At 33.0% G+C, this 25,009-nt stretch overlaps 2 protein-coding genes and 1 pseudogene across 2 annotated transcripts; all 3 read left to right on the plus strand.

Annotated features, from left to right (window-relative positions):
• Positions 1 to 1,606: 1,606 nt before the first annotated feature.
• On the plus strand, positions 1,607 to 11,316 carry LOC126688943 (AMSH-like ubiquitin thioesterase 3). Its single transcript, XM_050383887.1, has 14 exons — positions 1,607 to 1,958; positions 2,978 to 3,042; positions 3,148 to 3,223; positions 3,313 to 3,513; positions 3,757 to 3,857; positions 5,667 to 5,772; positions 5,873 to 5,919; positions 6,122 to 6,446; positions 6,605 to 6,694; positions 6,816 to 6,878; positions 7,824 to 7,898; positions 8,996 to 9,058; positions 9,773 to 9,825; positions 10,793 to 11,316. Exons 1-14 carry the CDS (start codon positions 1,860 to 1,862, stop codon positions 10,965 to 10,967), a joined length of 1,539 nt encoding a protein of 512 aa, XP_050239844.1. The 5' UTR covers positions 1,607 to 1,859; the 3' UTR covers positions 10,968 to 11,316.
• A 7,529-nt stretch (positions 11,317 to 18,845) lies between these two features.
• Positions 18,846 to 23,813, plus strand: LOC126688944 (transcription factor MYB111-like). Its single transcript, XM_050383889.1, has 3 exons — positions 18,846 to 19,104; positions 19,266 to 19,395; positions 22,509 to 23,813. Exons 1-3 carry the CDS (start codon positions 18,864 to 18,866, stop codon positions 23,416 to 23,418), a joined length of 1,281 nt encoding a protein of 426 aa, XP_050239846.1. The 5' UTR covers positions 18,846 to 18,863; the 3' UTR covers positions 23,419 to 23,813.
• A 70-nt stretch (positions 23,814 to 23,883) lies between these two features.
• Positions 23,884 to 24,008, plus strand: LOC126690670 (U1 spliceosomal RNA; annotated as a pseudogene).
• The last annotated feature ends 1,001 nt before the right edge of the window (positions 24,009 to 25,009 follow it).

Here is a 25,009-nt window from a genome sequence, read left to right on the forward strand (position 1 = left end):
TTAAATTAATGGGTCATATTCGAGTTGAGTAACCCTAAAAGATTGAATTCTGCCTTTGCCATTTTACAGAGTAAGATTACAAAATTATCCTAAATAATTTCTCAGAAAATCTACCCACCTCTTTCAAGTTTTAGCATATTTTCACCCAAATTCCTCAAGTTTCTCAATCCTAATCCATTGAGTGACTGGCTAGATAGCACAACCCATTGTTAGCAGGGCAAAACTCAATATTGAAAATATGAAATGTATTCAACACAACTTGATGCCAACTAGGTGATACCAAAAAAGGATTGATATTGTAGATATCAAAGAGGTTGCGTTGTCTCTCTACCTCTCAATAGACGAAAGATTTAGTGGATCATGTCCATTTCATAATCAAGATTTTAATTAAAAAGAATTAAAGGTGTACATGATGTCACTTTATTTAAAATTTCATTTCACAAAATAAGAAATGATAATTGATTTTAATTGACATGCCACAGCCATAGTGTTCACTTTTATATTTTTGGCTAAATTAGTCAATTACAAATGACACTCTTTAATTTTGATATGTTTAAAATTCAATCCTTTAAGTTTTTTTTTTTTTTAATTTTTTTATTTCAATATTTTAAATTTATTTTATATTTAAAATAACCATTTGATCTAATTCCTCCCAATCTGACTGTTATTACAAATCCAATGAAACTGGATAAAAGAATCAAGAATGCATTGAAAACAAATAAAAGTTAAAAGGATAGGGAAGAAGAAAAAAACTTTGTAATGAAAGTGGAGCTTGCACGAAGGAGTCAAATGCTTCTTCTTTTCTTTTACTTGGCACAGCTGGGTCATCTTGGATTTGAACTAAAGACTTCTCCTATGAAGCAAATAATCACACCTACGGTCCAATCATTTGGGAGAGAATCAGTAAATTCCTTATTTATCCTTTCTCAGCGTAGCTTACAACTCTTCGATGTATTGGGCTCTCCAAGTGTGCTCATTCCCCCTCATTCTCCCTTATCAAGGCAAGTCTTTGTAAAATAACTTTGAGAATAAAAAAATAAAGCATTAAGACCTGCTTAGCCCAACTCTAGTCTCTAGACACTTTGAAAGAATAATGTTACGTACACAATATTTTTAACAACAATTGAGTTGTCAAAACTTTATCAATTCTCATCTAAGTGCATCACTTACATCAATTTGTTATTTATCATTAACAACTTGTCACATTTTGGGTTATGAAATTTTGTCATGTCACGAGAGTATTTGGAAATGAATCAAACTTAAAAAATTTAGTAACGAGTTGTTCTAGCCATATAGGACAACAATCTTTACCACATCATTTCCTACTTTTACATGGACTTACCATATTTTCTTCATCACTCATAATTAAACATATAAGATGGTCGTGAGAAATTGTATAATCCTAGAATTATTATTATTATTTTGATGGGAAAATCCTAGAATTATTTTTTTATTTAGGAAATCCTAGAATTATTTAAATAATTATTATTTTTTTATGATAAAAAAAATCCTAGAATTACTGATTAGTAGTATTGTTATGAGAAATGTTCTGAAACAAAAGTACAAAACCTTAACGGGAGGGGTCGCTTAAACATAACTAAAAGTCTAAAACCTTAATAAGAAAGCGTCATCGTGTCGACATCTTTAGAAAGAAACAGAAGAAACATCTTATCTTCTCCAAAACGACGAAGTTTTGAATTTTCGCTCAACTCCGAACCTTCTTGTCTTCCCTCACACACAAAGAGAAGAGAGAGAGAGAGAGAGAGAGAGAAAGAGAACGAGCCTGTAATTTCTCGCCGATCAAATTGTAATCAGAGTTGCCTATACAACCGGCATTTTTTCGCCGTCGCCGGAGAGAAATGAAGATCAACGTGGACTCGATCGCTCGGAGAGTCGAGGTCGACAATCGGATTCCTCTGCGCCATTACTACCGGATCGCCGATAATCTCCTCAAACAGGTTTCTCATATAAATAAAATAATCCCTTTCGTTAATTCCCTAATCACACTTTTTTATTTAATTTTCTCTAATTCCTGCTTTATTAGTTCTCAATTTCAATTTCATTAGCTGTTTTTGGATTTAATTATGAACATGTTGATTATCAATTAGGGTTTTTTGAATTCCGTTTCATATAAGGGGAAACTATTAACAGTTTTATTTGCAAATGGCTTTTATAGGTTTTGATAGAATAACAGCATTTCTCATATTTTGCTTATATAATTGTCTATAGCTTATCATTCATTTTGGTTGTATAGAATTAATTAATGCCTACTAATGAAGCAGAGTAATTGGAAACAACAGCAACAAACAACTATGGATCCCCAATAAGACTAATTAGGGTTGGCCACATGAATTTTTTTATCCGCCATTCTATCCTATCCAAAATGGGCAAAGCTTGAGTTTAGTGCTATATTAAAGTGGACGCGTAAGGATAGTGACACGTTTTACTTTTGATTGTGTGTCATCATCCTGACGGGTCTAGTGTACTACGCCCAAGCCAAGTACATCCAAAACCATACTCTTTACTACCTCGTTAATGGACATGTTTTTTTCTAACTACTACTAATACTATTTTGGGGTTTCTTCATTTTTTTTTTGTCCCTCGATTTGAAACAACTTACTCTTCATTACCATAGAGCATAGCTGGTCTTATAAGAGTCTTAGGGTCAAAAGTGCGTTTTTTAAACCCAAAACTCCGTGCAACTCCTCATAGCTTTTTTACAAACACTCTTTTCAATACTCCTGATACCCTTCTCTACTTTATCCACTCTACTTTATTCCTATGATTTACATATTTTTCAAAATCTCATTCCTTATGAATTATTAATAGTAAAGACCTGAAAGATTAAAAAAAAAAAAACACTCATAAAATGTTGAAGCAGGAATTTTTGTGAAAATGTTGAATAGTATGAAATGCAATTTTTTTTGTTTGTTTCTTTTATCTTATTGTTTGTTTTATTTGTTTTGGGTATGCTCAGGCCAGTATTTATCGGGAGGAGAAGAATGTTGTAGATTTGTATATCATACTTCTTAGATATTCGAGGTAAGGAAGAAAAAGGGTGTGCGTGTGTGTGTGTGTGGTGATTGTTCTGCTGCTAAAATGGTGTTTGTGCATTGGATGTGTGAACTTATTTTTGACTCAATGCAGTTTGGTGTCTGAAACTATACCATTCCACCGAGATTACCAGGTTCTGCTTCCAAAGGAAAGAATAAATTATAAGAAGGTGAGGTAACAATTTATTCATTCTAATTTTTCTTTTGTTTTTGATATATGGTAACATATCTTCATGTGCTTTTCATGTTTGTATTCCAGAGATTGTTAGCAGTACTAGATGAGCTTGAATCTTTGAAACCAGAATTCCAACGTCGAGTGGATGAACTAAATGAGGGCCACTCTGGAGCTGGATTGCCTCAACTTGATGGCCTGGAATTAAATTCATTTGGTTCGGAAATATATTCCTTGGAATGGCCTGCTGTTAATAAAAATTCTTACTCGAGTGTTGATAATAGGCAGGTATGGACCCAACTAATGCACTATATTGACTCATCTTCGGGTCATTTGCTTTATCTGCCAATACAGTTCTTAGGAAGCTTTCCATCACTCCTTTCATTATTTCTTTAGTATTGTGTCTCAGTAAAAATGTTGTTTTTTCATAATGTTCTTTCCAATATTATATGAAGTTTGTAGGAAGCTTTTTTTCCCCTTATACTTTCAGTCAATATATTAAATATAAGTTTTCTCTTCATGTTGCTGCAGCTTGCCAGCATGGCACCTCAGTCTTCATGGAAGTATAAGAATGATCACTCTCAGGTTTTTTCACCAAATTCCATGCAAATTGACAAGCAGTTTCAGAAGCTGTGAGTACATTAATGTATTATTTACTCATCATTTAGTGACTAGAGACATGGGGCTGCTATAATATAGTCATATCTTTTTATGTATAAAATAAAAGATAGTCATATCTTTTGACAATGAAAATTGCCAATGAGCTCTAGCTCAACTGGAACCTCCTCTCCTTATAAGCGCTAGGTTGAGGGTGAGATTGTAGGTTCAAGACCCATTGGGTGCATGTGTAACTTACCAATAAAAAAAAAATGCAAAATCTACCTGTGTAATTTGGAACTTTTTCAGTTTTTGATGTCTGTTCTTTTAGTGAGGAGCCAGCAGTAACTGAATATTTGTATGGCAACAAGTGTAGTCCTTTTATGCTATGCTTGGGTTTTTTGTATATTTTCTATTGATTTTTGATGGCTGGCTTTCAAGTTGACAAAGAAACAGAAGATTTATAGTGATCACTTATCGAAAAAAAGAAAAAAGAAAAAAAAGAAGATTTATGGTGATTATGTAAATTTCATCTCCTTGCCTACTGTAAACATGGGTAGGGGGTTAGGTCACGGGTTTAATCTCATATGGGCATTTGTATTTACCCACCCAAATCCCCCCCAAAATACCTAGGCTTTAAACAGAGTTCCTTACATTTGCACGTATATGTTGACATTTGTGGTTGCTTGACTAGGTGTAATAATTTTCTGTAGCATTGAGGCAAATATATTGAATTAATAATTGCGATTGTGATTTATGGTATGCACTTATCATGATAGTTGGGACAAGCAATTGTTATGGTGCAACTATTTTTGACCTTTATACATCAATCCCGATTTTATTTCTCCCAATTAGGGGAGTGGGCTTGGAAGCTTTAGAGAGTGGCAGGTTGGTTGGCGACCTTGGAATGCTACAATTTAGATGGCCTTGTTACTTATTGAAAACAAAAAGGAAAATTTTTATGGCCTTGGTTTGGGTTTATCACTTTCAGGTGACCATGAGTAGTGAGTTTGATTTGGTACAGATTCATCTGAACCTGCTCATGTTTCAGATAACACGAGCTGGTTAGGGTCCACCAGGTTTTGTGCTCTGATATAATTAGAGATTATAGAAGTTGCTAGGTATTCTTCATCTCTGCTCCTTCTAGGAGATTTTACTTAATAAACAATTTTGCATGTTTAATAATCCTTGCAGAGAATATTAAAGCAATGATATGGACAAAGTTTAAGGATTCTTTATTAAACACTCTCTCTCCACTTATTTGTATTCAAGGAAATCCTAATTTTAAGCACCATTTGAATTTAACCTTGTAATGGAACAATCCTATGCACTTATATTTGAAAAATTAGTAGCAAGAGGTGTATGCTTTGAAAATCAGGTTAAGAAAGGTTCTTTTAAGCACCTGTACTCCTGCTACTTAAAATAAGTGTCTCAACTTGTGTGAACTTAAGAAATTCTTCATACTTCCCAGGTTGGTACAATTTTACAAAACAATCACTCAAAACCATATTTAATGTCTATTTTCTGTTTCTTATATGGTTCTTGAGGTATAAGCGTCTATAGTTTAATGTTGATGTTTGGTGCTGGCCTTTCTCCTCTGTCTGCTGTTATCTCCTTTAATTCATCTCATTGTGCCCTCATTTAGTTCATGTGTTCATTGCTTTTTTATTTTTATTTTTTATGTTACATATGTTTCTTCTATTGTACTTGTAATCTCGAGAGACCAGGTCACGTCTTTCTCAAACTTAAATTGTTCCTAAAGATAAAATTGCTAAACAACTCTACCTTAGTATGGTAGTTTTTTCCAAGGACGATGCATAATATAATATTTTGGAAATGTGCAGATCTTTTGGTCTAGTTGCTCCGAAGAAGGAAACTTTGTCTAGACACTCATTCTTAGGTCCAAATGGTCTTCGGGGCCAGTGGCTAGGACCTACTTCAGGAATGAAGGTGAAATTTTTTGTTTACTTTTCTCGTCACATATATAATATATATGTTTTTTGGATTGGGACAAACTCCATAAACTAATAAAGGCCATGGTGTAATACAGGTTCAATATCCAAGCAATACAGACTTATCTCTTACTGAAAATTTGGGGTAAGGACTTCTGCCAAAGTCATCTGCTCAACTGAACCTCCAAACTTGTACTACCTATTGTCCCTGTTTGTATGTTTTATGTTTTTCTCATATGGCATTGTAGTGAATTCAACACATTGACCATACACTTGTTCTTGTCAATTTTTTTGCTTTTAAATTGTGGCTGCTTGTAACATTTGAAAACTTTGTCATATGTTAATAGCCTGAATCAGGCTGGACAATATGATCTTGTGGCAGCAAAAGATGGCGATCCAGGAGGGGTCAGATCTGCAATGGAGTCAGTGCTCTCCTTAGATGATGGCAGATGGCTACGTCCTGCTGAGGAGTCTTGTTCTCCGTTGATCAATGAAGCAAGGGAAGATGATTTCCAGTTGGTCAAGCAACCTTCCATTCCTCCTGTCCTTGCTCAACTACAGCAGGACTTCACTCCAATTCCTCCATCAAAAGTTGCAGATCCGAGACCTGGACCTGCTATATCTTCTCAGGATGGGATGCCAAGTTCTGATTCATATCAACATCTACACGTTGTAGGCTTCTAGTGCTTTTCTTGTGTTGTATATCCTGGAAAATACATTTGCCTATTTCTTGATAACATCAAAATAAATTATCCTTTTTACTTTTAAGTGTCAATCTGCTTCTAATTCTTGATGAATATGATTCTAGTTTCAATTAATTTATATTGCAGCCTGTAAAAATGATGGAAGATTTTTTGAGATTGGCTCGGGCAAACACACAGAAAAATTTAGAAACATGTGGCGTTCTTGCGGGTTCACTGGTAAGCCTAACTAATATCTTAAGGAGAAATAATACTGTATTTTGCTAGTAAAAAAGAAGTTACAGGGGGCTTGAAAGTTCATCTTGTGGTTTCTTATACTTTTAATTTCATGTGGCTGTAGAAAAACAGGGTTTTCCACATCACTACACTTATTATCCCAAAGCAGGAGTCAACTTCAGATTCGGTATGATAGTTATCAATTAATATTAATGTTTATGCTCTCTTTCTTTCAAGTTGAATTTCGCTCCTGTTTGTTGTTGTAAGGTTCAGGTGAAAAGTATTCTGTGCCATTAGGCAATCTACTTAACTTTTTTTTTTTTGATAAAAAAGGCAATCTACTTAACTTTGAGATCAAATGCTGAAAAAATGTTGAGGGTGCATTGGCATTGTTAAATGTTTGGGTATTAAGAAGAATTTGAGATTCTTGGACATTTCATTCTCATCCAAAACTAGTTCTCATTCCGTTTTCAGATGTACTGTTTAACCACTGATGTAAATGGATATAATACTAAAGAAAGAGTAATTGCAAATCTCACATTCTGCAGGTCTGCCCTTGCCCTTAATTTTATTGAATTTCCCTTCCTAGTATTTCTCTTTTCTCTAAATATAAATAACTGCTTGTCTCTTATTTATTTTTTCTTTGTGGTTATCTTGGAATGCCCTTTTGGTATATTTCCCTATCAATAGGGCATGCCCCCCCACAATAAGAAGGGGCGGGGTCAATTGCCCGTAGGAGTTTGATTAATAGTGAGGATTATTGTAGCTCTGCAATGTGTAACTAATTTGAGTGAAGTTCTACGTCTAAATGCTTGTGCATATACTTACCAATAAGAAGAAAAAAAAAAAAACTTATATAAGAAACAGATATTACTTTTGTCAGTTGTGAATTTTGAGTGAAGCCAAATAATGCAAACAGTGGACTTTACTGGGTGAAAATGATGTGTCAATATTTTTAAAATTAAATGGATATGTTGTAGAATACAAAAGCTTGAATGTGTTCAGATAGCGCTTTGATCTTTGTTCTGTGTTTTGTCTTTAATATCTCAATTTTTAGACTGGTATGTTTTTATTAGATACACTTGTATTATGTGCCGTTAACAATAATAAATTGTAACCCCTTTGTGTTCAGTGTCAAACGTTGAATGAAGAAGAGATATTTGAAGTTCAAGACAAATTATCGCTTTTTCCTCTTGGATGGATTCACGTAAGTGTGTGAATACTCTCAATGAACAGTAATTGTTAATTATACTTCTCATTTAGTTTTATTTGTTCATGCTCTTTTTCTGCTTAGAACGTGTTGAAATGTTGGTTTGACAAAAATTTTGAACTATATCTTGCTATTTTATTGACTTATGGTCTCCACGCTGTTAGCCTCAAAAGTCTTGCACTTTTAATTTAATGATGTTGCTCCCCTTTTGAAATAATAGATATGATGTCACTAAACTTTTTTGGCCTATCTTAATTGTGTTGTTACCATGCTCATGAATTTTATACAATACTCAACACATAGGCTTCCATGTACGCATGCTGTAACTTTGTAGCTTTGGGATGAACTGTAGACATCCTGGGTTAGATCCCCACTAGGAGTTCCCCTGGATTACCTGATACTGGTTTTGGCTGATGGGGTTGTGTATCCGTGGCTTACTCCCTAGGGGTGGGTCCAAAGAACCCTTCCTTGGTGAGGTTTCATGTCATAAAAAAAAAAAAAAATGTACGTATGCTGTAACTGACAGACTGGGCTTGTCAGTTTGCTCATGCTCATGCAAATGTTCATTGTTTTGGTTTGGCACAACTTGATAGGTTCGTAGCTTCAAATTTAAAAACCTATCAGATGACTGAACTGTCTGGATTTGTTAATATATAATTAAGTGAGTTAATTCAATCCCCTTTCAAAAAAATATCATTATGTAAATATGTAAGATATGATAAACAACAGTTTATTGTGGGATTATTTGGGTTGCCAATTTTTTTTTTCCCTGTTCCATTTAGGTGCAATATGCTCTTTCATTGTCTTTCTGACTTGATCTGGGAACCGACCTTACCTGTGTGAGACACTCTTATAGGTGGCATTCATGTTTTCTCTTTCCTGGTTGATCTAAAATTTGTAGTTAGGAGAAGAGAAGTTGATGTGCTATATTTGTATTTTTACATTGCAAAGATAAATGCTTATTTTGCCAATGAACTCTAGATCAAATGAAACTTTTGCCTCCCTCAAGAATGAATGGAGGCTGAGGTCATGGGTTATTGTAGGCAATTGTTTTGTTTTTTGACTATTCTGTCTGTTATGATTGTGATATTCAGACGCATCCATCACAGACCTGCTTCATGTCATCAGTGGATCTGCACACTCATTATTCGTACCAGGTAACAAAGGGTATTGTTGATAGATTACTTGCTTTTTAATTTAAAATTTTAGTAGTGTTGATCTAAGTTGTAAAATGCAAAGTGTTATAGTTTTTTACTGGAGCTAGATTAATGCTTTCTTTTTCTTTTCTCTTTTTACTTTTTTTCCATTATTTTTTGTAGTTGGGGTAAGCTACAATGGATCTTTTTTAGGGCCACATCCCTAGTTACCCCTAACAATTGTGGCCTCTATATTTATGAATGCATTAGGTTATTGTGATAAATAAGCTGTACACTTGTTAGCAATAATGACAAATGGTTCTTGAAACATACATGAAGAGAAAGTGTAGAATTAAAAGATATGTAAGCTAAGAAAATTTAGCCAATGAGTTATGGCTTTTTTGGCACTTCCTCCTCACATAATAGCGTGATGGAGGGTGAGGTTGTGAGTTAAGATCCCCTGGGTTCATTAATAGCTTACCAATAAAGAAAATAAAAAACTAAGAACATTTAGTTTTTTTGGCAGTGGAAGCAAAATAGAGAAATGGTGAAATTGCAATTGAATGTGAATTTTAGCTTTTAGCAATTAATAATTATAAGCATTTCTCAGGACTTGAGAGAGCTTTTTGAATCAGTTTAACTGCATGTAGGTTTGCATATTTGCTATGTTTCCTCCAGCCCTTTTATTTTGTATTTACACTTTGCTGACAGGATTTCTTTGTGATTTCGTTGTAGATTATGCTACCTGAAGCAATTGCAATTGTTATGGCCCCTACAGATACTTCGAGGTTGGTTTTCCTGTATCACCTAGTGATTATCACATCAAATATGTATGAAGCAATGCAAAAATCTGCTGATTTAGAACAGTTAATTGCAAAATATTTTGAACTTAATATTATTGTTGGTATTACAAATCATGATGAGTTAAAAGATCATTCTGAGTTTTCCTTCTCTCTCTCTCAAATGGGTTCTACACAATAACATCCACATAAACATTAAATCATTCTGAGGTTAAAGTTTATAGTATATGCCACATGTCCTTTTCTGTCACACTTGGAAAGCAATTATTTTCCAGAAATGGTCACCTCACCCGTGAAAGGGCATAGACCAAAATCTAAAATTTGGATGTTTGATTTTAGGTGGATAGAGTTGTAAAGGTATGGCCATTTGGTATCCTTAGTTCTTTCTTCATTTAAATGGGCTGCCACTGATTTGCTTGATCCTTATATTGTGTTCTTTCTTTTGCCAAATTCCTTGTGGATGCCTGGTGGATGACATTTAAGAGTAATGAAACTCCAGCTGTTACCTTTTTTATTTTCATGAAAGCCTTGGCGTCCCATTTAATAAACTTACATTCACATGGCATAACAAAATTGATTGGAGGAGCGCCACTGTAATTTATTGAGAACTAAAGCAGGTGAATAGCAGATTAATCCCCCCACCCCCAAAAACCTCGTTTTCTTCCCCTGGTTGAGCGTTGGAGTGTGTTACTCCTGTGAACTTGTGCCAAATGTAGATGGTATCTATTGGCAAGCCAACCATTGGGACTCTATTTGGTTGTTTCTTTAGGTGCAGACTTACTGGTTGGCAAATGCAATAGTTAGTCTTTTATTTGGATTGTGCAGATTAATGTTGCTAGATTATGTGTTAAGATATTGAGTAAGATGATATAAAGGGATGAATAGTTAGCATTTTATAGATCTGACTTATATTATTACTAGTTAACATGCTAACATTTTTCCTATGCTACTGCAGTCCACATGGCATATTTCATTTATCTGATCCAGCTGGTGTGTCTGTGATTCGAAATTGCCAACAACGTGGCTTTCATCCCCATGAGGAGCCAGATGATGGAAGTCCAATTTATGAGCATTGTTCACATGTCTATATGAACCCCAGTTTGAAGTATGACGTTGTAGATCTTCGATGACCATGATTTCTTAACACTGACACAGTTTCTGAGAAAATAATCATCAGGTTGAAGGAAAATATGTATATCAAGAGTAAATCTCTTATCACTTGACAAGAAAAGCATTGTAAATTCAAATGGTTTCTGAGATACAGGTTGAATACAAAGCACACACATCCTCTTCTATGTTCCACCATGTGCTAAGAAGTATAATTGGTCTTCGATTTTGTACTCGTTGTAGTGATACTTGGTAAATATGAGTTCTGTAATTAACACCAGCACTGTTCATGAGTCCATGTTTTCCAAGGAACCCTGATAATCTCATCAAAGTTATTAGATAAGTTATGAAAGGTGAACGATTTCATATGAATGCCTATATGTGTTCAAACGTGCTTCTCAAAAATGCCTGAAAGGTGAGTTTTTCCCGTTTCGTAAATGCATAATAAAAAAGGCTGTTGACCTGATGAAGCATTCAGATCATGCAAAGGGAGCTCTAGCTAGAGGTGGCAAATGGGCGGGTTGGGTCATAAATGGGTTGGGTCATAGATGGGTTGGGTGTATAATTACCCATTTATCCATTTATGACCCGTTTATATATAAATTAATTATCCATTACCAACCCAACCCATTTAATTAGTAATCCACCCATTTAACCCAATATGACCCAAATACCTCTAAAACTACTTGAATACCCTCTTGACCTCTAAAATACCCATAAATACCTAAAATGATGCAAATACTCCTAATCTTCCAAAATTACCAATATACCCTTGGACATCCAAAATTATCCCAAAAATCTCTAAAATTATCCCAAAATACTCATGAAACCTCTAAAATGACCAAAATACCCCTGATATCTCTAAAATCACCAAATATGCTTAAAAACCACTAAAATGACCAAAATACCCCCTAAAACCCAAAAAATGACCAAAATACCCCAAAAACTAAAAAAATGACCAAAATACCCCCCAAAACCTAAAAAATGACCAAAATACCTCCAAAACCTAAAAATGACCAAAATACCCCCAAAACCCAAAAAATTACCAAATACCCTTAAAACCCAAAAAATGACCAAAATACCATCAAAACCTAAAAATGACCAAAATACCTCTGAAACCCAAAAAATGACCAAAGTACCCCAAAACCCAAAAAATGACCAAAATACCCCCAAAACCTAAAAATTACCAAAATACACCTGAAACCCAAAAAATGACCAAAATACCCCTGAAACCCAAAAACTGACCAAAATACCTCCAAAACCTAAAAATTACCAAAATAACCTCGAAACCCAAAAAATTACCAAAATACCCCCAAAACCTAAAAATGACCAAAATACCCCCAAAACCTCAAAAAATACCAAAATACCCTCGAAACTCAAAAAATACCAAGTACCCTTGAAACCCGAAAAATGACCGAAATACCCTCGAAACCTAAAAATGACCAAAATACCACCGAAACCTAAAAAATTACCGAAATACCGCAAAACCTAAAAATTACCAAAATACTTCGAACCCTAGAAATTTACCGAAATAACCCTAAAACTAAAAGATGACAGAAATGCCCTCGTAACCTAAAAAATGGCTAAAATACCCTTAGAATCTAAAAGATGATCAAAATAACCCCGAAACCTGAAAAATTACCGAAATTCCCTCGAAACCTATAAAATGAATGAAAGACTCTTAGAACCTTTAATTTGTCAAAAATATCCTTGAAACATCCAAAATACCCTGAAACCTCTATTTCGGTAATTTTAGATGTTTCAGGTATATTTTGGTCATCTTACATGTTTAGGGGCATTTTGGTCATAATTTGGGTTTCATGGGTTTTTATCGATAATTTTTTTAGGTTTTGGGGTTATTTTGATAATTTTTTTTTAGGTTTTTGGGGGTATTTCGATCATTTTTTAGGTTTTAGGGTATTTTGGTAATTTTTTTAGGTTTCTGGGGTATTTCAGTTATTTTTTAGGTTTTAGAGGTATTTCGGTCATTTTTTAGGTTTATGGAGTATTTTGGTAATTTTTTAGGTTTAAGGAGTATTTTGGTAATTTTTTAGGTTTAGGGTGTATTTTGGTAATTGTTAGGTTTTGGGGGTATTTTGGTCATTTTTTTAGGTTTTTGGGGTATTTTGGTCATTGTAATAGGTTTTGGGGTTATTTTAGTCATTTTCTAGGTCTTGGGGTATTTTAATCATTTTACAGGTTTTAGAGGTATTTTGGTCATTTTTTAGGTTTCGGGGGTATTTTTGGTAATTTTAAGGTTTCAAAGGTATTTTGGTCATTTTTAAGGTTTAGGGGGTATTTTGGTCATTTTTTGGGTTTTTAGGGTATTTTGGTAATTTTTGGGTTTTGGGGATATTTTGGACATTTTAGAGGTTTTGGGGGGGGGGTATTTTGCTCATTTTAGAGGTTTTGGAGGTATTTTTCTCATTTTGTGGGTTTTGGGGGTATTTTGGTCATTTTTTGAGTTTTGAGGGTATTTTGGTCAGTTTTTGGGTTTTGGGGATATTTTGGACATTTGAGAGGTTTTGGGGGGTATTTTGCGCTTTTTAGAGATTTTGGAGGTATTTTGGTCATTTTGTGGGTTTTGGGGGTATTTTGGTCATTTTTTGGGTTTTGGGGGAATTTTGGTCATTTTTTGGGTTTCGAGGATATTTTTGTCATTTTTTGGGTTTTGGAGGTATTTTGGTCATTTTTAGGTTTTAGGGGTATTTTGGTCATTTTTTGGATTTCAAAGGTATTTTGGTCATTTTTTGGGTTTTGGGAGTATTTTGGTCATTTTTTTGGGTTTTATGGGTATTTTGGTTATTTTTTGGGTTTTGGAGGTATTTTGGTCATTTTTAGGTTTCAGGGGTATTTTGGTCAGTTTTTGGGTTTTGGTGGTATTTTAGTAATTTTTAGGTTTTAGGGGTATTTTGGTCATTTTGTGGGTTTTGGGGGTATTTTGATCATTTTTTGGGTTTCGAGGGTATTTTTGTCATTTTTTGGGTTTTGGAGGTATTTTGGTCATTTTTAGGTTTTAGGGGTATTTTGGTCATTTTTTGGGTTTTGGGAGTATTTTGGTCATTTTTTTGGGTTTCAGGGGTATTTTGGTTATTTTTTGGGCTTTGGAGCTATTTTGGTCATTTTTAGGTTTCGGGGGTATTTTGGTCAGTTTTTGGGTTTTTGTGGTATTTTAGTAATTTTTAGGTTTTAGGGGTATTTTGGTCATTTTGTGGGTTTTGGGGGTATTTTGATCATTTTTTGGGTTTCGAGGGTATTTTTGTCATTTTTTGGGTTTTGGAGGTATTTTGGTCATTTTTAAGTTTTAGGGGTATTTTGGTCATTTTTTGGGTTTTAGAGGTATTTTGGTCATTTTTTGGGTTTTGGGAGTATTTTGGTCATTTTTTTGGGTTTCAGGGGTATTTTGGTTATTTTTTGGGTTTTGGAGGTATTTTGGTCATTTTTAGGTTTCAGGGGTATTTTGGTCAGTTTTTGGGTTTTGGTGGTATTTTGGTAATTTTTAGGTTTTAGGGGTATTTTGGTCATTTTTTGGATTTCAGAGGTATTTTGGTCATTTTTTGGATTTTGGGGGTATTTTGGTAATTTTTAGGTTTCGGGGGGTATTTTGGTCATTTGCTGGGTTTCGGGGGTATTTTGGTCATTTTTTGGGTTTCAAGGATATTTTGGTCATTTTTTGGGTTTTGGTAGTATTTTGGTCATTTTTTTAAGTTTCAGGGGTATTTTAGTCATTTTCTAGAAATTTAGATTTTATGTTGTTTATTTAAATTTTAGATGGGTTTAGTGGGTATTAGTGAGATTATCTATTTAGACCCATCTAATTAAATAACCAAATGGATCTTTACCTATTTAACCCAAATATTCAAATGGATTGGGTTAAGACTTATCCAAATAAGGTGGGTAATGGGTGGGTTCATGGATATGGATAAAAATTGCCACCCCTAGCTCTAGCAGCTGTCTATCCTTGGTTAATTAATCGCAGGAGAATGTATCTTGTGCATCCCGCATGTGTATAATTTCTATCATGACATCATTTTATAACTAATATGAGATTCACATGTTAGAGAGAGATGTAAATGTTGGATGTATAAGATAATTATGTTATTCAATATAACACAAACGCAAATGATTTTTTTTTTTCCTCAAGTCGTAAGTATTAAGGAATTTAAAGAAGGATGAAGCTCATTTAGGCTAATGAAAATGGAAAAGCTTGGGATGTTTCTTAAATTAGTCTCTTTTGCCAAAAACTTTATTACTCAATTGGTTAGCACCTCTTGGTGTTTCTAACAGAGATATACATAAAGTTTGAATCTCCCCCCTATCATCAATGTATCAAAAAGGAAAGAAAAAAAAAATCAGTTTCTTTTATAATGTTGGACCACAACCAGTGTTTGGTGAAGAAAATTCTTGTGACTTCATGAACATGCTGATTGTCTACCATGCTACAGGTGGGTTGCCAACTTGCCAATATTAAAGAGTAAAGAGGAGCACGTGAAATCACTCAGCCTGCCAGGTTTTCATGCATCTCATGACTCCTGGCTTTTTGGTACCTCTATTCTAAATGCATTTCACAAATTCTTATAAAAACTAATTGCATTTTGCTTTCTGACAAATAGAGTTACCAAACGCCGCCTTTTAATAATTTGCATGTTAAGAAGTCATAGCTGTGTGGGATTCTAAACTCAAACCTATTGAATTTAGTAGCAAAAGGAGTTCAATTGAGCCGTAATGTTATAAATGGCATTCCAATTAATGCTTTTAATTGAACCCTATTGACTTGCTTTAAAGTTTGAATAACTTTGTACTCTGTGGGTTACCTTCATTTTCACTTTTTGGCTGGGCTAGCTGTGACGGTGACTATGAGTATGAGGACCACCTAAAAATGTAAAGGTTGGACACATACCCATATACCATAGTCCTGAGCCAAGGCCCAGGGACCAACTGAGCTACACCACAGTGGCCAGAAATTACACTTCCATTATGGTTTTCGGCTGCACATTTGTTCAGCTTTGCCCTAAAAACCCTACAGTACATACTTTATAGGGAATAATACAGTAGTGAATTTATTCATATAATTTATAGTAAAATGGAAGCATTAAATTTTTGCTAACACTTTCTCCAGTAGCATTAAATTTTTGCTACATCAACTAGGTTTTTCATGTAGGCGTCATTATTTTTCAGAGTTGTAAGGATTCTAAATTATTGTTATTATTATTTTGCTAAATATATTCAAAACTAGTTAGAACAAACCTATCCCATATATTACACAGTTTAACGACTAGTTAGTTTTTAAATAAAGATCTAATGAAGAACGAAACCACCCGAACAATGTGAATTGGTGATATAATCGGATCTTGGGTCCCCAAATTCGAAACTTTGGAGCTGATTAATACATATATACAAAGTACAATAACACAGTAAAAAATACATGCATGAATAGTGTATGACCTATTGCAATTTTTTTTACCACGCCTCTTGCTGTCCATTTCGTTTATTGATATGCACACTGCTTTGGAATGTAAAAGTTAGAAAGTGGTGTCCCAATGGAATAATGGGATATTTTGTTTCAGCAAAAAGGACACCTGATCAGGCACCATACTTTTTTTTTTTTTTTTTTTTTTTTTTAAATGTGAAAAAAGGTGCTTAGACCCATACTTTCTTTCTAATCAGTAAGTCTAGAAAACTTAATTTGAGCGACAAATGAACCCTTGTTATATTGTTTTCATCAAATGTTGCTGGCTTTAAAGGAGACATTATTTGATATGCACATCAATATAAGTTATAGTTGTGACGGAGCTTGATAACTTAATCACGTTATATTTCTTTGTTATAATGGGTTTCTAGGGTTTTTAGAGCACTTGGCTAATCCTCAAGTGTTTATGATCCTCCACCCTACAAATAGTGTAATTATAAGAAGAATTCCTTAAAGTAATACTGTGTATCTTATGCGGTTTGAAACTCGAGTAGTCACATTGTAACTCTTCTTGATTGGCGCAATAGTAATTTTCCTCTAATATCAATATTCAATATACCATCCTTTAACTGAGTCAAAAAGTATGGCCAAGTTACTACCTAAGGTATTGTGTTTGGGTTCTTGAGTCATGACCATGCTCTTTTCCCTTCCCTCAATTTAATTGTTGAACAGTTGGGTTCTTGAGTCATGGCCAAAAAAATATAAAACAAAAAATATAATACTTTAGTGATATTAGTTCCATATCAATGAAAATCTTTGCATTCTTAAACTATGCATGTGATCCAATTCAATGTTTGCCAAAATTGACAAGGACAAACTGAGAGAATGGTCCCTATTTTCAGTTTCAGTCAATATTATTCACATCATCATGCTTTTTACATGATTGGATCCAGTATTGCTTTATAGTACATCCTATGAATCACCTAAAGGATGAGGAATCGCACATGCTTGGTAGGTGATATAATAAATCCCTATACGACATTGTCAATGAATTGTGAGAGCCCATGGCTATAAGTTAAAGCACACCATGAACAAGAAGGTCTAGTACTTCCATGGGTACAAAAGAGATCAAAGAAATGTTCAATAGCCCAACATGCACTTCAACAAAAAATGAGGGTTGAAGTAGAACCCTAGTCTAAGAGATTGTTTATTTTATTTTAATTTTCTTGAATGCTTAGTTAATTAAATTTGCACGAGTTTGGCTCTCATAGGCGGCAAGAGCTAGCCGCTAAAATTGTTGAGCTTCCCACCTATGTTATTGGAGTTGGACCTTTAAAGTTAAAACTTCTAACTTCTAATAATGAATTGAATTGAATACTTTTCCAGTGGATCTGTCCTATTGTCCTCTAGATGAGCAAAAAACAAGGAGAAATACATCATATATAGTGAAAGTTCAATCAAGGGTGGTGTCACTCAAGTGGCCCCATACTGTATTAACAATCCCTTTGTAGCTCATTTCTGAGAGCTCTCTGTCACAGTTTCTCATTAAATTGACTAAGTTGAAGGGGGAAAAAGTTAAAAAAAAAAAAAAAAAAAAAAACTCTATGACAGCATCTTTTTTTTTTTTTTTAAATATTTTTAATAAATTTTTAAAATTTTTTTATAGGAAATAATTTTTAAATTTGATAGTTAAAGGATGAGATATTTGAATCTAAATATTTTCATTTAAATACTGACACTAGAAAGTATCAATTGAACTACAAGACTTTTCACATAATACAGTTACAGGTGTTATAAATACCTCCTAAAGAAATTTTGGTTCAAATTCAATGTAAAAAAAATAAAATGGTAATGATAATGATAATGATAAAGAGTAAAATAATGGTAAAAAGTAATTATCACATAAGACAAATATCATAAATTTCAAATCCTAATCATATTTATTAGTGAAAAAATAAAAACTATATACATTTAATGTTCTGGTGGCAGTCTCATAAGAAATTAGAGATACTTTAGGGCCACAATTAATTCCACATATTTTTTTTTAACAACAATTGTATGTGATTGGTTGTCTATCATTTTCAAATAAACCTACCACTCACCGTCATCCACATAAAATAATCATGAAAATGAGTGTGAAATTGATTGTGGCTCTAATATTTTCCTAGAAATTATTCAATACAACATGGTCCATATCTCTCCTATCTAACAGGTTGTATCTAATTGCTTATTATTTTTACATAAACCCATTACTTTTTATCTACCCATCACAATAATAACAAATAAACTCAAAACTTTTTCTCTACTCATCACAAAAATATGAAGGAAAATTGTGGCAAAAATTGTTCAATTATTTAAATTGGGAGGACAACTGGCTTTCTTCTTTTCGTTATATTCTCCGGGCCCGTAGGGTCCATACACCTTAATGTAGAAAGATTGCAATAAAGTCTGGATCCATATTTCCGACAATTCAAACCTAGTCCATGCACAAAATTTAGTCACCGCTCACATGTCTATATCACCAGCTTCTCTCTCTTCCTCTCTTCCCATAAACTTCACAGGCTATAATCCAGCAGAGAGCTCTCTATCTTTCTCATTCTCTCTCGAGTCTACAGAAATGGGAAGAGCACCATGTTGCGAAAAAGTGGGATTGAAGAAAGGAAGATGGACTGTCCAAGAAGATGAAATCTTGACCAACTACATTCAAGCCAATGGTGAAGGCTCTTGGAGGACTTTGCCCAAGAATGCAGGTGCCTTTTTTTTTTTTTTTTTTTTTTTTTTTTTTTAACAATAAATCCAAGTACGTACAATATATGTTGAAAACTAATATTTGACACATAAAAAAGGAGATGGGTCTTGATTCTTGAATTGTTTTATTTATTTATTTTGAGGCAAAATGGTTTTTTTGAAGGTTTGTTAAGGTGTGGGAAAAGCTGCAGACTAAGGTGGATAAATTATCTGAGGGCAGACTTGAAGAGAGGGAACATCACACCTGAAGAGGAAGAAACCATTGTGAAGTTGCACACTGTATTGGGAAATAGGTGCGCTCTACTTTAAGCTGTATTATATTACAATATTTATGCTTTGTGTGTGTGTGTGTGTTTAGCTTGTATTCAGTGCTTGAGTGTCCAAATTTAATACATATAAGTATTGTATTATGTCCAGAGTGTTGGAGCATATATATATGTGGAAATGGTTTATTATGAATTTTTCTTTATCAGCCTGGAAAAAAAAAAAATGGAATAACCATTCGATAATATTAGACCCAACATGAAACTTTCTTAAAATCAGGAAATCCACATTCCTGGAATGCAAGTTCAAAGGAATAGAGTAGGCAACCTCATGCAAGAGCAAGAGTATGGAAACATGCACCTCAAACCACTCTCTATCTTGCTTTTTTATTGTTTATTTTTAAAGAAGCTATCCCTCTTTTGTTTTTTCTTAAAGCAAATTGTTTGATTAAGGAAAATTACTCATACATTATTTGCTAAAAAAATGATATATTAAAATATAATTATACTTGAATAATAGTAACACTTCAAAAAAAAAAAAAAAAAACGAGAACAAGAAGAAGCTAATTAATGCATGTACCATAACTATACGTCAATTTCAAACTTTATTGCTATAATGGGCACTATCATATTTTGTTGTCCTTTTGTAGTAAATGTGCTGCTTGTCATTCAATAATAGCATGTCCTTTTATTTAATTCTTTTTCTTTTCTTTTGGCCATGCAGCAACAATGAATGGTTAATTTGACATTTCATTTTAATGAATGGTAGCCCCAAGGGGCGCCTTTATCAAAAAAAAAAAAAAAAGGGGTGCCTTTATTACCTTTTATCCCCTACTGGTAGTTCTAGTTCTGGTAGTAATAGCATGACCAAAACCATAAATGCCTATATAGCATGACTCTTGCCCCAAGATGCCTAAAACTCAGGTACACCCTAGAATAATAGGTTATTGGGCTTTTGGCAAAATGTAATGAATTTTAAATAATAATTTTTAATATTTAAATAATATTATATATATTTTTACACATTTTTTTATTTATGTGTATTTTCAAAAAATACAAATAATGTTACTAGAACAACATTATCAAATAGGTTTTTAATTTGCAGTAAGTGTTTTTTTTTTTTTTTTTAAAGATTAATCTTAAGAGAGAACATTTTTTTTTTTGTTGGGGGGGGGGGGGGGAATCCTTATCTATAAAAAAAAAAAAAACCAGAAAATCATCTATAAATTAAAAAAAAAACCAGAAAATCATAGTGAACAGAAGAGATGTGAATGGTTCTCAGTGTAACAAAAAGAGGCCCAACTCGTCGTGCTGTGGGCAAGAGAATTTATATGTCTTTTTGAGATATAGACGTAAATTTTAAATATGATAACATCAATGTTAGCTTAGTTTACCAAAAAAAAAAAAATCAATGTTAGCTTATCTTTGCATAAACCACATTAATGGGCTTATATTGTCACTTATATCAGATCCCTTGGGACTGCTTTGAGCGTGAATACCCTTCCAAATTTGTTGATGAAAAGGAAATGTTTGACTCAAAAACGTTTTAATCTGCCTCCTAAAATGGGTTTTAAATTCACTCATGAACTAAAAATTCTTGACTACTTTCTTTTATTAATGATTTGTTGAATTTAAGTTGATTAGGAATGGGACATGGAAGTGGGTTAGGTTTGAGGGGGACATGGAACCTGAGGTTAAGCCTAATGACGTCACAAATTTAAGATATATATATATATATATTTATATAATTGAGAATAAATAGATTTGGGTTCAAAAGTGTAAACTCAATATTTGAACTCTACTTTTTGATAGAGTTATAAATGACTTGAATTGAGTTGAGGTGAATATTAAAATTTATAAATTTTTTATTTATGTATATTTCAAACTCGAACTAAACACATGTTTATGAATAAACTATAATATATGTTCGTGCTTGGTTCATTTGATTTTTTATTTTTATCAAACAAGTTTAAGCTTGTTCATGAGTTATATAATTAACTATAATTTTTTAGCCCCTTAACAAATCCATGATAATAATTAATAAATAATAATAGTTTAAATAATATTATTTGAGTTATGCAAATAGAATGGTTTTCATATATTAATGAACTTTAAAAAAAATTACATTTGCTAACCTTGTATTATTAAAAATTATATATAATTTTTTTGTGACAAAATGGACTATATATATTATCAATAAATTCCAAATATTATTTTGATATTTTTAGAACTTATTTATAAACTTACACAATACAAGCTCAAGTTTATATATAAATATATTTGTGTTTGTGTGTGTATTTAGTCTTATACTCACGAACTTGTTCACAAACATATTATAGTATTTGTGATTGGCAAGTTTAATAGTTATGCCTAAACTTGAGCTTAAAATTGGTTTATTTTCTTAATAAATGTATATAAACAAGTTTTTTCTCAAGACAAGTTTGAACTATTCATAAACAGCCCAAATCATTTACAATCTTACTTTTTGGATACTTGAATCTGACTCATTCATGTATTCAAATAATTAAGATACCGGTATTATTGATTTTATATACAAGAAATGTTTATATACCAAAAGTACATGTGCATCACTTTCAATCTAAAATAGGTATAGAAGACTTAGGGTTTTTAGACCACCTCTCTCTCTCTCTCTATCAAACAAACAAAATGCTTGCTAAACCATGAATTTGGTTTTAGTAATATATTAGTTGTTTAGTTTTAAGTTACCTTGAGATGGTTGTTTAAATCCACTAATTGCATGGGATGGATTTCGATTTTTCAAATATAAATAGGATAAGTTTAGAATGATGTTTATAAAATATAATAAGACTTTGATTGGGTTTGGGTTATAAAATATTTAAAATCTTAAAATTCCAAAACCTTTTTACATAGCAAGTTATGATTGGAGTATTGTCACTTTTACTTGTTACAATTGTGTCTAAACTTATCCCAATTAATTTATTTTTATTTTTTTTTAAATAAAGGAAATGAGCGGGGCAGGAAAAAATTAAAAACGTAGCTTCAACTAAAAAAAATTCCAATGTGAAACCAAAGAGTACTTTTTTTTTTTCTGCCTTTATTTTTTGAAGTACATTTGTGTGTATATACTAACCCTTTGGAGTTCATGGATATAATTGTTGTAGATGGTCTTTGATAGCTGGAAATTTACCTGGACGAACAGATAATGAGATAAAGAACTATTGGAACTCCCACTTAAGCAGAAAGCTTTACAGCTTCACCAAATCCACAAATGAATCTCTTTCTACAGTTATCAACATGGCTGCTACACGCAAGAGAAGAGATGGAAGAAGTCGAATTAGAAGATTAGCCACGAAGAAGCACAAGAACACAGCCTCAAATATTGTTGGAATGTCGCTGCTACAAAGTGGTACCACAGCCACAGATGATGAGGTGCTTGATCCAACAGCCCAAGAAAAAGCGCGTGTAACTGGTTGTACCTCTGTAAGACAAGCTGGAAAGAACCCAATGATGGGTCTTGTTGAGTCTGGGGCCCCAGAGCAGCAGGGAGAGGCTAAAATAGGCCCTGGAGTTCATGGTTCTTGTATGGACACAACAGTGATCATATTGGGCCAAGCTGGCCCTAATATTCAAAACAGTGAAGCTGTGTTATGTCCCAGCCAGAAGAGAGAAAATGAGGGCTTGGGGCCATATGAATGGTTTGATGGTGAAATAATGCAACCTGGTTATGTTCTTGAAAGTGGGGTTGTAAATACAGATGGGACTGTGGCTCATAAGGAGCAAAGAGAAAATGGGGTCTTGGGCATCAATGGTGAGGAGGAGAGAGTAAATAATAGGGCCCTTAAAACAGAGAAAGAGACCACAAGTGAGGAGAAAGAGAGTAGTGTCATAAGCTCAAATGTTGTAGATGGGGAATGGAATACTTGTTCTTCATCAATTAATTCAAGCTTTGATTATGAGTGGCTTGATTGGGACTGGGTAGGTGGTGCTGAATGTCATAATCAATATGAATTATGGGATGAAGGAGAAAATATGTTGGCTTGTTTATGGGGAACTGGCAAGGGTGAAGAGTAATACCGTCCATAAACCACAAAAAGTGTAAGAAAGAGATTGTGTTTAGTCATTGTTGTCGAATAATTAATAAGTATTCGGGAATAATATTCCCTCCTCTCACATCACTCTTATGTAATAGTGTTATTATGTGAGCGGAGAGATTATTATTCTTGGAATAATTGATTTTATCTTACAATTGCATTTGTAGTCTGAGTGAATGTACAATCCAATAAAGATATTTCAAAATACTAGTAGGTTGATGCAAGTAATTGTGTCTAGCAGAACACTTAAAGTGCTAGTAGGATAATGTCTGTAATTGCGTCACGCAACACGCTTTATAGTTGCTCAGATCATTAGTGTGAAATAAGGTTGTAATCAGTATATCTTAATACATGTTACAATATTTGTAAAAGAATGCTCATCTTTTTTTTTTCTTATTGTAGAATGTGATATTGAATAAATAAAGTCTACTATTATTTCTTAAAATAACTTACCTGGATGGGGTCAATAGGTGACCAAGTAGGCCCATGGCCTAAGCTTGTGACTTCCATTGCACTACGGAGGGGTGCTCACTTAAGGTCTGTCCAAGTGATGGAACCTTTAAAAAAAAAAAAAAAAAATGATAAAAAGATAAAATGTTACAATGTGCATGATTTTATATAAATTTTTTCACTTTCTTCATTGGTTTTATTTTTTATTTTTGTGTGATCAACTCATGGTATTGTCTATCTTACACTCCCTTATTTCAATGGAACATGTTTTCTGAAAAAATCGACCCATTTTCTGAATAATTATTTTTATTTTTTTTAGTTGTAATCACGAAAGTGAGTTAAAAAAAAAATTCTATTGTTTGGTTTGCGCCGAAAAGCATTCATAATTTTTATAATTTTAAATAATTAGTCGTTAACTCGTACTATGCACGGGAACCTACTTATTTATGAGGTAAACTAAAATAATTTTATAAAATTTTAAATTGATTAAGAAACTACACTATTGTATGATTTGCTTTTGTATGACTTCAATATGTGTTACAATTTAATGAAGAAGCCATTGTTTTAACGTGCAATGGCTTACAAAAAATTTGTCAGATAATTTCAGATACTACAAAAAAATAACTCAAAAATCTAGATATTAAAACTTTTGAAAGAGCAAAACATATTAAAGAATCAAATAATTTACTACTTAGAAATTATTAAAACAAAACAAAATATATATGACTAAATAATAGAGAAATATAAGAGAAAGATAAGTTATATTAAAAAAAAATAATCCATGACTATAACTATTCAAAGGAATCAAAAAATTCAGAGTCTACAAATTATAGATAATATATATATGTGTGTATGTGTATGTGTGTGTGTGTGTGACTACACAAATTCAGATGTTAAAACTTCCAAAATGCTAACAAAGATATATAAATAAAGAATAAGTTATTAAAACAATTCAAAAAATATATGACTATTCAAAAGAGAAATATAAGAAAAAGAAAAAAAGTACACGAACTCACAAAGCAATAAGCTAAAAAAAGTGGAGCAGGAGCCCACATTGAAATAATGAAAGCCATACCTCTTAATATATCGTATACAAGCTTTTTGCCTAAGAAATTAACATA

The sequence above is a fragment of the Quercus robur genome, chromosome 6, assembly GCF_932294415.1.
Source record: "Quercus robur chromosome 6, dhQueRobu3.1, whole genome shotgun sequence".
In the NCBI taxonomy this organism is placed as follows: Eukaryota; Viridiplantae; Streptophyta; class Magnoliopsida; order Fagales; family Fagaceae; genus Quercus; species Quercus robur.